The 15,017-nt window shown below is 41.9% G+C and overlaps 1 protein-coding gene across 6 annotated transcripts in view; it reads right to left on the minus strand.

Moving 5' to 3' along the window:
• chtf18 (CTF18, chromosome transmission fidelity factor 18 homolog (S. cerevisiae)) overlaps positions 1–15,017 on the minus strand; it is a 61,227-nt gene that overhangs the window by 38,265 nt on the left and 7,945 nt on the right. For 5 of the 6 annotated variants that reach the window (XM_061880828.1, XM_061880826.1, XM_061880824.1 and 2 more), the window contains exons 2-10: positions 13,182–13,259; positions 12,978–13,101; positions 12,723–12,909; positions 10,459–10,551; positions 4,286–4,338; positions 4,100–4,217; positions 3,802–4,029; positions 529–626; positions 335–458 (exon numbers count right to left, since the gene is read on the minus strand). In XM_061880828.1, the coding sequence (XP_061736812.1) occupies positions 335–458; positions 529–626; positions 3,802–4,029; positions 4,100–4,217; positions 4,286–4,338; positions 10,459–10,551; positions 12,723–12,909; positions 12,978–13,101; positions 13,182–13,259 (1,103 nt within the window). The remainder of the gene's footprint in view (positions 1–334; positions 459–528; positions 627–3,801; positions 4,030–4,099; positions 4,218–4,285; positions 4,339–10,458; positions 10,552–12,722; positions 12,910–12,977; positions 13,102–13,181; positions 13,260–15,017) is intronic. The other variant, XM_061880827.1, reaches the window with a different exon arrangement.

A 15,017-nucleotide genomic window follows, 5' to 3' on the forward strand; every position in this document is an offset into this window, starting at 1 on the left:
TGGAACAAAATGCCCTCGACAATCCGTGACTTCACACGCACGCGTCATTATACCAAGACGTTTCGGCGCGAAATTTTAAATTGGAATTTAGTAAACTAAACTAACCCGGCCGTATTGGCATGTGTTGCAATGTTAATATTTCATCATTGATATGTAAACTATCAGACTACGTGGTCGGTAGTAGTGGCTTTCAGTAGGCCTTTAATGTATTTATAATGAATAATTCATCCTTTGTGGAAATGCCTTTACCAGGATGAGGCCCAGAAGCAAAGAAGAGCGATAAAAGATGTATTACCGTGACAGCGCTTCAGTGACTGGAAAGAAAAGAACATACTGCAGGTGCTCCGTCAATCTCATCAATAATGAGGCAGTTTGGCCTCTCGTTGGCTCCAAGGACCGACTTCATCTGCGTGGCCGTGTCGATGCGCTTCTGGAACACCTCGGCACTGCGGTCGTCACTGAGGAGGACGTCACCCAAGCGGTCAGCCCACGGCACGCCACTCCAAAGTGAGAGGGGAATGGTCTCACCTGGCGTTGATTTCCACCACGTTGTACCCGGCGTGCTTGGCAATAACGTGAGCCAAGGTGGTCTTTCCCAAACCTGGAGGGCCGGACAACATCGCCACCTGTAGCGGGAAAGGAGTGGATCATGTTGTTAGGATAAAACAAGGTAATTATAAAAAAAATCTAGAAATGCATTTGGATTGGCAATCAGGAATTATCTTATCTTCATGTCTCATGTTGCTGCTTGCATGACCTGCATTATGTCCTTAATTCATTCATTAGTTAATTGCCTATACTGGCTTCCTCTGCACTTAAGATGTGACTTTAACATTTTACTACTTAGGTATAAATTTAATACCATCAAGCCCCGCCTCCTTCAGGACAAGCTCTACAAAATGCGAGTGGACCCCTGCCTGGTTGCCTGGATTTCGAACTACCTCACCGACAGGCCACAGTACGTCAGACTGAAGGACATCACGTCTGACACTGTGATCAGCAGCACCGGAGCAACGCAGGGAACGATGCTGGCTCCTTTTCTCTTCACCCTGTACACCGCCAACTTCTGCTACAACTCAGAGCTGTGTCACATCCAGAAGTACGCGGATGGCACAGCCATTGTCGGGTGCATCAGGGACGGCAGAGAGGAGGAGTTTCGGAACCTGGTGAGGGACTTTGTTGTCTGGTGCCACACGAACCTCTTGCAGCTCAATCCGTCAAAGACCAAGGAGCTGGTCATTGACTTTGGGAGGTCGAGTCCACGGTCACAACCTATTGTGATCAAGGGAGTTGAGGTACAGACCGTGGACTCGTTCAAGTACCTCGGGGTTTGGGTGGACAATAAGCTGGACTGGACTGTCAACATGGACCACCAGTACAATAAAGGACAGAGCAGGCTGTACTTCCTCAGGAGACTGCACTCCTTCAACATCTGCAAAAAACTCCGGTGGATGTACTACCAGTCTGTGGTTGCCGGTGTTCTGTTCTACATGGTAGTGTGCTGGGGGGACAGTACATTTAAGAAGGACAGCTCCAGACTTGAGAAACTGATCAGGCGGGTCGGTTCACCAATGGGAATACAACTGGACTCACTGGTGACGGTGGCAGAGAAGAGGACTGTTGACAAACTAGTGAGCATCCTGGATGATGCCAGTCACCCTCTGCATATCGTTACCAGTAGCCAGAGGAGCCTGTTCAGTGCTAAACTGCTTCATCCCAAGTGCAGGACTAATAGACTCAAAAACTCCTTTGTCCCACACGCCATTAGACTGTACAACTCCTCTCTGGGGCAGGGGGCCCGGGGGGTACTAGGATGACAGGGGATGCAAAACAATAACAGTGCAATACGTTTTCATAACATGGTCACTACTGCCTACTTTGTCTTGTTATATTCTTATTTTACTGTTATAATTTTATTCCCATTGTTGCTTTTTATTTTTTATTCTTATGGTAATATTTCTCTATTTTGTTTCCATTTAAACCCCCATTATTTACTTTTTACTTTTTTTTTAAATTGATCTCAACTCTGTACACTACTGCTGGAATTTTAATTTTCCTGAAGGAACTCTCCTGAAGGAATCAATAAAGTACTATCTATCTATCTATCTATCTATCTATCTATCTATCAAAATGAAAACAAGATTTCGGGGTTGTAAATAACATTTTTAAATGAGCATATCCCAGCTGAACTACCGTTATCAGTTTTGGAGGTATTCGAAAAAAAACATGATTTATTAATGCATTTTGACATATCAGGGCCATATAATGATGACTTTTCTTGATTGATTGATACTTTATTAGTAGATTGCACAGTTCAGTACATATTCCGTACAATTGACCACTAAATGGTAACACCCGAATAAGTTTTTCAACTTGTTTAAGTCGGGGTCCACGTTAATCAATTCATGGTACAAATATATACTATTAGCATAATAAAGTTATCACACAGGTTAATCATCATAGTATATACATTGAATTATTTACATTATTTACAATCCGGGGGGTGGGATGAGGAGCTTTGGTTGATATCAGTACTTCAGTCATCAACAATTGCATTAACAGAGAAATGGACATTGAAACAGTGTAGGTCTTACTTAGTAGGATATGTACAGCCAGCAGAACATAGTGAGTTCAGATAGCATAAGAACAAGTAAATAGACTCAAAAACTCCTTTGTCCCACACGCCATTAGACTGTACAACTCCTCTCTGGGACAGGGGGCGGGGGGTACTAGGATGACAGGGGATGCAAAATATTAACAGTGCAATACGTTTTCATAACATGGTGAGTACTGCATACTTTCTCTTGTTATAATCTTATTTTAATGTTATATTTTTATTCCCATTGTTGCTTTTTATTTTTTTATTCTTATTGTAATATTTCTCTATTTTGTTTCCATTTAAACCCCCATTATTTACTTTTTTTTTTAAAAATTGATCTCAACTCTGTACACTGCTGCTGGAATTTTAATTTTCGTGAAGGAACTCTCCTGAAGGAATCAATAAAGTACTATCTATCTATCTATCTATCTATCTATAAGACTACACGGTCTAGCTCCATCCTATCTTGCTGATTGTATTGTACCATATGTCCCGGCAGGAAATGTGCCTTCAAAGAACTCCGGCTTATTAGTGATTCTCAGAGCCCAAAAAAGGTCTGCGGGCTATAGAGCGTTTTCTATTGGGGCTCCAGTACTCTGGAATGTTCTAGCAGTAACAGTTAGACATGCTACCTCTTAAAACTCATTTGTATACAGTTAATAATAATATGGGAAAAGCTGTGATGTGATCGACTATGGACTGGACTCTCACACTGTTATGTTAGATCCACTATGGACTGGACTCTCACTATTATGTTAGATCCACTATGGACTGGACTCTCACACTATTATGTTAGATCCACTATGGACTGGACTCTCACTATTATGTTAGATCCACTATGGACTGGACTCTCACTATTATGTTAGATCCACTATGGACTGGACTCTCACTATTATGTTAGATCCACTATGGACTGGACTCTCACACTATTATGTTAGATCCACTATGGACTGGACTCTCACACTATTATGTTAGATCCACTATGGACTGGACTCTCACTATTATGTTAGATCCACTATGGACTGGACTCTCACAGTAATGAGTTACTATGGTGATGTATGTCACAGCAGCTCAGTAGAGGAGACAAGCAGTAATTCCAAAACCTGAGATGCGGGTGTCATTAGCATTAGACATATAGCAGAATACGGTAATCAAAAAACTGACAGTGAAATTTGAAATGCAGGATCATTATCATAAATTACCTTAAATTTGGGCCGTTTGTACTGGTCCAACTCAGCCTCCAGGACCTCCTCAGTCATCTCCATCTTGGTCTTGAAGCGACTGGGGTTGGCTTGATTGGCCTGATTAGGTTTAAACGAGGTCTGGACGGGCGCTGGTCTGTCGGGCCGCAGGGGGCGGGCCTTCCTCTCTCTTCCGAAAACGACGGTGTCCCACAGCTTCAGCCACTTGAGCAGACAGCGGTTGGTAAACTGCACAAGGAGAACAATTGCTCAAGAGAGGCGGCGTGTGAGGGATCAGAAACTAATGTGGACGTGGTACATCGTCGCTGAGCAGCTCGGTGTAGTGCCGGGGAGAAAAGCGATCGACCCAGAGGCGGGAGCTTCGACCTTCTGAGTCTTCTGCATCCTCCTCTTCATCCTCCACATCATTGACACTGCTGGAACAATGCAAAAGTGGCATTGAAATAAATAACAGAAGGCTTGTGTGAGAGAAAATAAGAAGTACCTCGCTAAAAGCTCTGTGAGGCGCTGAGACTCCTCTACAACCTCCAGGTGGCGCTGCGTTATGAAAGAACGCAGGCGTCAGTCCGCTTTCATACATCGGAACCTTATAGCAGGGGTGTCCAAACTTTTTCCAGCGAGGGCCACAGACAGAAAAACTAACGGTCGCATTTTACACATTAAAGATAATAAAACCAATCAATGTATGCTAAACTATTTGTTATAGGTAATCATACAACAATTTGTATAATTATAAATATAATTATACAAATTCGGGCTCCAGTACTCTGGAATGCCCTCCCGGTAACAGTTCGAGATGCTACCTCAGTAGAAGCATTTAAGTCTCACCTTAAAACTCATCTGTATACTCTAGCCTTTAAATAGACCTCCTTTTTAGACCAGTTGATCTGCCGCTTCTTTTCTTTTTTCTCCTAATTCCCCCTCTCCCTTGTGGAGGGGGTCCGGTCCGATGACCATGGATGAAGTACTGGCTGTCCAGAGTCGAGACCCAGGATGGACCGCTCGCCTGTGTATCGGTTGGGGACATCTCTACGCTGCTGATCCGCCTCCGCTTGGGATGGTTTCCTGTGGACGGGACTCTCGCTGCTGTCTTGGATCTGCCTTGAACTGAACCCTCGCGGCTGTGTTGGAGCCACTATGGATTGAACTTTCACAGTATCATGTAAGACCCGCTCGACATCCATTGCTTTCGGTCCCCTAGAGGGGGAGGGGGGTTGCCCACATCTGAGGTCCTCTCCAAGGTTTCTCATAGTCAGCATTGTCACTGGCGTCCCACTGGATGTGAATTCTCCCTGCCCACTGGGTGTGAGTTTTCCTTGCCCTTTTGTGGGTTCTTCCGAGGATGTTGTAGTTGTTATGATTTGTGCAATCCTTTGAGACATTTGTGATTTGGGGCTATATAAATAAACATTGATTGATTGATTGATATTAATATATATAATTACTAACATCCCATCTTCAGACATTTCCCTTGTTTTATGAACACCCGGCCAAGTTTCAGGAGGTATAGAGTGGTTTCCTGAAAAATGTAAAAGAGACTGACCTCAAATTGAACCCCCATTGAAAAGTCATTGATGAGCCTTTTGTCTGCTTTTGTGTATTGCTGCCCCGTGTTGGGGACATTCAGGAGTGCAGTGGTCTGTGCCTGCTTGTCAATATTTACATGTTCTAGTTTATTATTTTCATTTTCTTTTATGTATCATTGTTGTGCTTTAAACCTTACCTTCCCGGTAAGGTTTATTCAGGTGTACTGGAGAGGAGGCTACGCCGGATAGTTAAACCTCGGATTCAGGAGGAACAGTGTGGTTTTCGTCTTGGTCGTGGAACTGTGGACCAACTCTATATTCTGGACAGGGTTCTTGAGGGTGCATGGGAGTTTGCCCAACCAGTCTACATGTGCTTGGTGGACTTGGAGAAGGCATTCGACCGTTTCCCTCGGGAAGTCCTGTGGGGAGTGCTCAGAGAGTATGGGGTACCGGACTGTCTTATTGTGGCGGTCCGCTCCCTGTATGATCAGTGCCAGAGCTTGGTCCGCATTGCCGGCAGTAAGTCGAACACATTTCCAGTGAGGGTTGGACTCCGCCAAGGCTGTCCTTTGTCACCGATTCTGTTCATAGCTTTTATGGACAGAATTTCTAGGCGCAGTCAAGGCGTTGAGGGGTTCCGGTTTGGTGACCGCAGGATTAGGTCTCTGCTTTTTGCAGATGATGTGGTCCTGATGGCTTCATCTGGCCGGGATCTTCAGCTCTCACTGGATCGGTTCGCAGCCGAGTGTGAAGCGACCGGAATGAGAATCAGCACCTCCAAATCCGAGTCCATGGTTCTCGCCCGGAAAAGGGTGGAATGCCATCTCCGGGTTGGGGAGGAGACCCTGCCCCAAGTGGAGGAGTTCAAGTACCTAGGAGTCTTGTTCACGAGTGAGGGAAGAGTGGATCGTGAGATCGACAGGTGGATCGGTGCGGCGTCTTCAGTAATGCGGACGTTGTACCGATTCGTTGTGGTGAAGAAGGAGCTGAGCCGGAAGGCAAAGCTCTCAATTTACCGGTCGATCTACGTTCCCATCCTCACCTATGGTCATGAGCTTTGGGTCATGACCGAAAGGATAAGATCACGGGTACAAGCGGCCGAAATGAGTTTACTCCGCCGGGTGGCGGGGCTCTCCCTTAGAGATAGGGTGAGAAGCTCTGCCATCCGGGAGGAACTCAAAGTAAAGCCGCTGCTCCTTCACATCGAGAGGAGCCAGATGAGGTGGTTCGGGCATCTGGTCAGGATGCCACCCGAACGCCTCCCTAGGGAGGTGTTTAGGGCACGTCCAACCGGTAGGAGGCCACGGGGAAGACCCAGGACACGTTGGGAAGACTATGTCTCCCGGCTGGCCTGGGAACGCCTCGGGATCCCCCGGGAAGAGCTAGACGAAGTGGCTGGGGAGAGGGAAGTCTGGGTTTCCCTGCTTAGGCTGTTGCCCCCGCGACCCGACCTCGGATAAGCGGAAGAAGATGGATGGATGAATGGATGTTGTGCTTTACTTGTTTGGGGTGGGGAAACATTTGAAATGTACGTAATTGTATTTTTGGACCGTATACAGTACAGGCCAAAAGTTTGGACAAACCTTCTCATTCAATGCATTTTCTTTATTTTCAATAACCATTTACATTGTGTAGATTGTCACATCAAATCAATGACACCTGTGAAGTGAAAACCATTTCAGGTGACTACCTCTTGAAGTTCATGGAGAGAATGCCAAGAGTGTGCAAAGCAGTAATAAAAGCAAAGGGTGGCTATTTTGAAGAAACTGGAATATAGAACATGTTTTCAGTTATTTCACCTTTTTTTGTTAAGTACATAACTGCACATGTGTTCATTCAAAGTTTTGATGTAACAATCTACAATGTAAATAGTCATGAAAATAAAGAAAACACATTGAATGAGAAGGTGTGTCCAAACTTTTGGCCTGTACTGTATATCAAAAATGTAAAGCAAATGTTAAAAAAAATATATATAATAATTCTCAGCCTTGTCCTTAATGGATTGCAGCAGTACTCAGGTGTAATACACTTTTCCACCACTTGTGTCAATAATGACCACATCAAACAAACAGAAGAAGTCTGGAGCTAAAGTTATAGAAACGTTTAAGCGCAAAAATTATGACTATAGATGTGAAGCTGTTTTTTGATATGCATTATTAATTTAGTTTATTTTAGCACAACATAATTGTATGTAAATGTATTTTTATATTATTATTTTATATTTGGCAATTACTTATTTGTCTAATCCAGTGGTTCTCAAATGGGGGTACGCGTACCCCTGGGGGTACTTGAAGGTATGCCAAGGGGTACGTGAGATTTTATTTTTTTATTCTAAAAATAGCAACAATTCAAAAATCCCTAATAAATATATTCATTGAATAATACATCATCAAAATATAAATTTAAGTTCATAAACTGTGAAAAGAAATACAACAATGCAATATTCAGTGTTGACAGCTAGATTTTTTAGTGGACATGTTACATAAATATTGTTAAAGATTTCTTTTTTTGTGAAAATTTTTTTAAAATGAAGTTGATGAATCCAGATGGATCTCTATTACAATCTCCAAAGAGGGCACTTTAAGTTGATGATTACTTCTATGTGTAGAAATCTTTATTTATAATTGAATCACTTGTTTATTTTTCAACAAGTTCTTAGTTATTTGCATATCTTTTTTTCCAAATAGTTCAAGAAAGACAACTACAAATGAGCAATATTTTGCACTGTTATACAATTTAATAAATCACAAACTGATGACATAGTGCTGTATTTTACTTCGTTTCCTGTTTTTTTCAACCAAAAATGCTTTGCTCTGATTAGGGAGTACTTGAATAAAAAAAATGTTCACAGGGGGTACATCACTGAAAAAAGGTTGAGAACCACTGATCTAATCAACCTGACCTAAGCCTAAGGTTTGTGTTAGAATAAATAATCATATTTGTGATGAACACGTTTTCATATCATATGACATGGTTGTAAACAGGTTAGATGTCATTTTTGAATATGTTTAAAATCAAGAGTAGGATAATCAATTCGCTGTTAATTGGGTGGAAAAGTAAGGCACCGAGAGCGAAAAGGTTAAGAACCCCTCAAAAACGTATACAGGTGCTGTTCATATTATTAGAATATCATGAAAAAGTTGATTTATTTCAGTAATTATATTCAGAACGTGAAACTTACATATTATATCAATTCGTTACACACAGAGTGATATATTTGAAATGTTTATTTCTTTAAATTTTGATGATTAGTACTGACAATTACTGAAAATCCCAAATTCAGTATCTCAGAAAATTAGAATATTAGTTACGACTAGTACTCAAAAATATTTTTTTGAAACGTGGGCCAACCGAAAAGTATGAACATGGAAAGTTTCAGCATGTACGGCAATCAATACTTAGTTGCAGCTCCTTTTGCCTGAATTGCTGCAGCAATACGGCGTGGCATGGAGTCCACCAGTCTGTTGCACTCCTCAGGTGTTATGAGAGCCCAGGTTGCTTTAGTAGTGGCCTTCAGCTCTTCAGCATTGTTGGGTCTGGCATCTCGCATCTTCCGCTTCACAATACCCCATAGGTTTTCTATGGGGTTAAGGTCAGGTGAGTTTGCAGGCCAATCAAGAACAGGGATACCATGGTCCTTAAACCAGGTACTGGTAGATTTGGCACTGTGTGCAGGTGCCAAGTCATGTTGGAAAATTAAATCTTCACCTCCATAAAATTGGTCCGCGGCAGGCAGCATAAAGTGTTTTAAAACTTCCTGGGAGACTGCTGCACTGACCCTAGACCTCAGGAAACACAGTGGACCAACACCAGCAGATGACATGGCACCCCAGACCATTACCGATTGTGGAAATTTGACACTGGACTTCAGGCAACGTGGATTCTGTGCCTCTCCTGTCTTCCTCCAGACTCTGGGACCTTGATTTCCAAAGGAGATACAAAATGTACTTTCATCTGAAAACATAACTTTGGACCACTCAGCACCAGTCCAGTCCTTTTTGTCTTGAGCCCAGGCGAGACGCTTTTCACGTTGTCTCTTATTCAAGAGTGGCTTTACACAAAGAATGCGACAGCTGAAGCCCATATCTTGCATACGTCGGTGTGTGGTGGTTCTTGAAGCACTGACTCCAGCTGCAGTCCACTCTTTGTGGATCTCCCCCACATTTTTTAATCGGTTTTGTTTGACAATCCTCTCCAGGGCGCGGTTATCCCTCTTGCTTGTACACTTTTTTCGACCACATCTTTGTCTTCCCTTTGCCTCTCTATTAATATGCTCGGACACAGAGCTCTGGGAACATCCAACCTCTTTGGCAATGACCTTTTGTGTCTTGCCCTCCTTCTTTAAAGTATCAATGGTCATCTTTTGGACAGTTGTCAAGTCAGCAGTCTTCCCCATGATTGTGTGTCATGCAGAATCAAAACGAGAGACCATTTAAAGGCTTTTCCAGGTGTTTTGAGTTAGTTAGCTAATTAGAGTATGGCACCAGGTGTCTTCAATATCTGACCTTTTCACCATATTCTAATTTTCTGAGATGTTGAATTTAGAGTTTTCATTGGTTGTCAGCTATAATCATCTACTTTTTGGCAAAAAAAGACTTGAAATGTATCAGTCTGTTTGGAATGAATGTATACATTCTACAAGTTTGACATTCTAAATGGAATTAATGAAAAAAATCAACTTTTTCATGATATTCTAATAATATGACCAGCACCTGTATTGTGCAATAAATGAATACACGTTGTTATCATCATCACCATCAAGGCCACATACAGTAAGATGAATTGATGATTAACGTGGACCCCGACTTAAACAAGTTGAAAAACTTATTGGGGTGTTACCATTTAGTGGTCAATTGTACAGAATATGTACTGTACTGTGCAATCTACTAATAAAAGTCTCAATCAATCACTCAATTAATAAGTTGTCGGCCATTTTGGTGTCAGGTCCCATTTGGAGCAGAATTAGGGCTAGTTTCATTTTTTTTCTGGCTAATATTTTCATTTGGGATGTGTTTATTTTGTCGGAAAGATGTGTCGCCGGCCAATAAGAAAAACAAGCCGGGGTCCAGAAAAGGCCGCACCTTGGACACCCCTGCCTTAAAGTGATGGAGATGTGGTTATGCATCATCACCCGCTCTGCCTCCTGCTCTCTCAGCACACCTATCGGCACGGCCAGGAGCCCCAAGGAACCCTGGGAGTCAGGTAACATTCTGCCCTCTGCCACCTGGAGATAAAAGGTTTCATGCAATATTAAAATACATCAATTTAATATATATCACTTTAAAACGGCAGTGGTGAGGTCCCTTCTGAAGAAGAGTGGTGAAGACAAACTTTTTTTTAATAACTACCGACCTGTTTCTGTTTCCAAGTAAATAAGTCAATGAATATACAAACCCCGTTTCCATATGAGTTGGGAAATTGCGTTAGATGGAAATATAAACGGAATACAATGATTTGCAAATCATTTTCAACCCATATTCAGTTGAATATACTACAAAGATATATATATATATAAATTGTATATATGTGTGTGTATATATATGTGTGTGTTGTGTATATATGTGTGTGTACATATGTATATATATGTAAGTGTGTGTGAATTTAAATTTATTATATGTAGATAATATATAGCTTCTACGCAGCAACCACTGAATTGAATTATATTATATATATTATTGTATTATATATTGTATAAATATATTGTATATGTATAGGGGTGGGACCTAATAAGTTTAGTTCTTCCCACTCCCTTTTGAGCCAATCTTGACATCTACAAAAGATTAGTCGCATGTAATGTTTTCAATGTAGGTGTAAAAATAATGTATCTATATATCTATTTTGTATTTTATGTCATTCTCTTGTTTTGTTTGCATGGCTCAAAATAAACCATTCATTCATTCATTCAAAAAAAGACAACATATTCGATGTTCAAACTCATAAAGATTTTTTTTGTGTGCAAATAATCATTAACTTTAGAATTTGATGCCAGCAACACGTGACAAAGAAGTTGGGAAAGTTGGCAATAAATACTGATAAAGTTGAGGAATGCTCATCAAACACTTATTTGGAACATCCCACAGGTGTGCAGGCTAATTGGGAACAGGTGGGTGCCATGATTGGGTATAAAAACAGCTTTCATGAAATGCTAAGTAATTCACAGGAAAGGATGGGGCGAGGTACACCCCTTTGTCCACAACTGCGTGAGCAAATAGTCAGACAGTTTAAGAACAACGTTTCTCAAAGTGCAATTGCAAGAAATTTAGGGATTTCAACGTCTACGCTCCATAATATCATCAAAAGGTTCAGAGAATCTGAAAAAATCACTCCACGTAAGCGGCATGGCCGGAAACCAACATTGAATGACCGTGACCTTCCATTCCTCCAACATCAATCTCTAAAGGATATTACCACATGGGCTCAGAAACACTTCAGAAAACCACTGTCACTAAATACAGTTTGTCGCTACATCTGTAAGTGCAGGTTAAAACTCTACTATGCAAAGCGACAACATCCAGAAACGCCGCCGGCTTCTCTTCTTCATCCAAGATGAACTGATGCAAAGTGGAAAAGTGTTCTGTGGTCTTATGAGTCCACATTTCAGATTGTTTTTGGAAATATTCGACATCATGTCATCCGGACCAAAAGGGAAGCGAACCATCCAGACTGTTATCGACGCAAAGTTCAAAAGCCAGCATCTGTGATGGTATGGGGGTGCATTAGTGCCCAAGGCATGGGTAACTTACACATCTGTGAAGGCACCATTAATGCTGAAAGGTACATACAGGTTTTGGAACAACATATGCTGCCATCTAAGCGCCGTCTTTTTCATGGACGCCCCTGCTTATTTCAGCAAGACAATGCCAAGCCACATTCAGCACGTGTTACGACAGCGTGGCTTCGTAAAAAAAGAGTGAGGGTACTTTCCTGGCACGCCTGCAGTCCAGACCTGTCTCCCATGGAAAATTTGTGGCGCATTATGAAGCATAAAATACGACAGCGGAGACCCCGGACTGTTGAACGACTGAAGCTCTACATAAACAAGAATGGGAAAGAATTCCACTTTCAAAGCTTCAACAATTAGTTTCCACAGTTCCCAAACGTTTATTGAGTGTTGTTAAAAGAAAAGGTGATGTAACACAGTGGTGAACATGCCCTTTCCCAACTACATTGGCACATGTTGCAGCCATGAAATTCTAAGTTAATTATTATTTGCAAAAAAAAATAAGTTTGGACATCAAATATGTTGTCTTTGTAGCATATTCAACTGAATATGGGTTAAAAAGGATTTGCCAATCATTGTTTTCCGTTTATATTTACATCTAACACAATTTCCCAACTCATATGGAAACGGGGTTGGTACTTTTGCTTATCCAGTGTACTAGTTCTGCATTTGACCTTGTTTGCTTCCGTGTCCTTCTGGCGAAGATAAACGCGACTCCCCGTCCAGTCAGTGACTGTGATGAAGTCACCTTCTGGGGGCGGTCTCTTCAGAACACACGGTTGGGTCGCCACGGCAGCAGGTCGCCTTGGAGACTCGGATATCGCAGCAAAGCCACTGATATCCAGAGGGTTGGAGGAAGACCTGGAAGATAACAAGTGTTGAGAAACACCGACATCGATCCTTTACGCAATGCAACGATGTCGCTTTACCCGACGACGCCAGGTGCCTCAAATTGCTCTGGGGAGGGCGGCGGTGTGATGTCATCACTCTGCGACGAGTTGAAAAGTCGCTTCACCACACCCGCGTCCTGCTTTTGGCGCTTGACCTTTGGAGCTTATAAAGAAATGGAGGTGATTCAAGGTGCAAATGGAGAGACGAAGCACCCAAAGTAACGTGAGATGGGGTTAACTTACTGATTGGGTGTTCTATGTCGGCTGCGTCATCGCCTGCATTCTGCCTCTGACGCTTTGCTGGCTGGGAAATGTCTTCTTCTAAAAAAAAAAAAAATAAATATTTTAAAAAAGGAAAACATTGCTGTCCCTCAGTTAATAATAATATGGGAAAAGCTGTGATGTGATCCACTATGGACTGGACTCTCACTATTATGTTAGATCCACTATGGACTGGACTCTCACACTATTATGTTAGATCCACTATGGAGTGGACTCTCACACTATTATGTTAGATCCACTATGGACTGGACTCTCACACTATTATGTTAGATCCACTATGGACTGGACTCTCACACTTTTATGTTAGATCCACTATGGACTGGACTCTCACACTATTATGTTAGATCCACTATGGACTGGACTCTCATTATTATGTTAGATCCACTATGGAATGGACTCTCACACTATTATGTTAGATCCACTCTGGACTGGACTCTCATTATTATGTTAGATCCACTATGGAATGGACTCTCACACTATTATGTTAGATCCACTATGGACTGGACTCTCACACTATTATGTTAGATCCACTATGGACTGGACTCTCACACTATTATGTTGGATCCACAATGGACTGGACTCTCACTATTATGTTAGATCCACTATGGACTGGACTCTCACTATTATGTTAGATCCACTATGGACTGGACTCTCACACTATTATGTTAGATCCACTATGGACTGGACTCTCACACTATTATGTTAGATCCACAATGGACTGGACTCTCACTATTATGTTAGATCCACTATGGACTGGACTCTCACTATTATGTTAGATCCACTATGGACTGGACTCTCACACTATTATGTTAGATCCACTATGGACTGGACTCTCACACTATTATGTTAGATCCACTATGGACTGGACTCTCACACTTTTATGTTAGATCCACTATGGACTGGACTCTCACACTATTATGTTAGATCCACTATGGACTGGACTCTCACTATCATGTTAGATCCACTATTGACTGGAATCTCACACTATTATGTTTGATCCACTATGGACTGGACTCTCACACTATTATGTTAGATCCATTATGGACTGGACTCTCACACTATTTATTATGTTAGATCCACTATGGACTGGACTCTCACACTATTATGTTAGATCCACTATGGACTACACTCTCACACAATTAATTAGATCCACTATGGACTGGACTCTCACACTATTATGTTAGATCCACTATGGACTGGACTCTCACACTATTATGTTAGATCCACTCTGGACTGGACTCTCATTATTATGTTAGATCCACTATGGAATGGACTCTCACACTATTATGTTAGATCCACTATGGACTGGACTCTCACACTATTATGTTAGATCCACTATGGACTGGACTCTCACACTATTATGTTAGATCCACAATGGACTGGACTCTCACTATTATGTTAGATCCACTATGGACTGGACTCTCACTATTATGTTAGATCCACTATGGACTGGACTCTCACACTATTATGTTAGATCCACTATGGACTAGACTCTCACTATTATGTTAGATCCACTATGGACTGGACTCTCACACTATTATGTTAGATCCACTATGGACTGGACTCTCACTATTATGGTAGATCCACTATGGACTGGACTCTCACACTATTATGTTAGATCCACTATGGACTGGACTCTCACACTATTATGTTAGATCCACTATGGTCTGGACTCTCACACTATTATGTTAGATCCACTATGGACTGGACTCTCACACTATTATGTTAGATCCACTATGGTCTGGACTCTCACACTATTATGTTAGATCCACTATGGACTGGACTCTCACACTATTA

This window comes from Nerophis ophidion, linkage group LG20 (assembly GCF_033978795.1).
Source record: "Nerophis ophidion isolate RoL-2023_Sa linkage group LG20, RoL_Noph_v1.0, whole genome shotgun sequence".
NCBI classification, from domain to species: domain Eukaryota; kingdom Metazoa; phylum Chordata; class Actinopteri; order Syngnathiformes; family Syngnathidae; genus Nerophis; species Nerophis ophidion.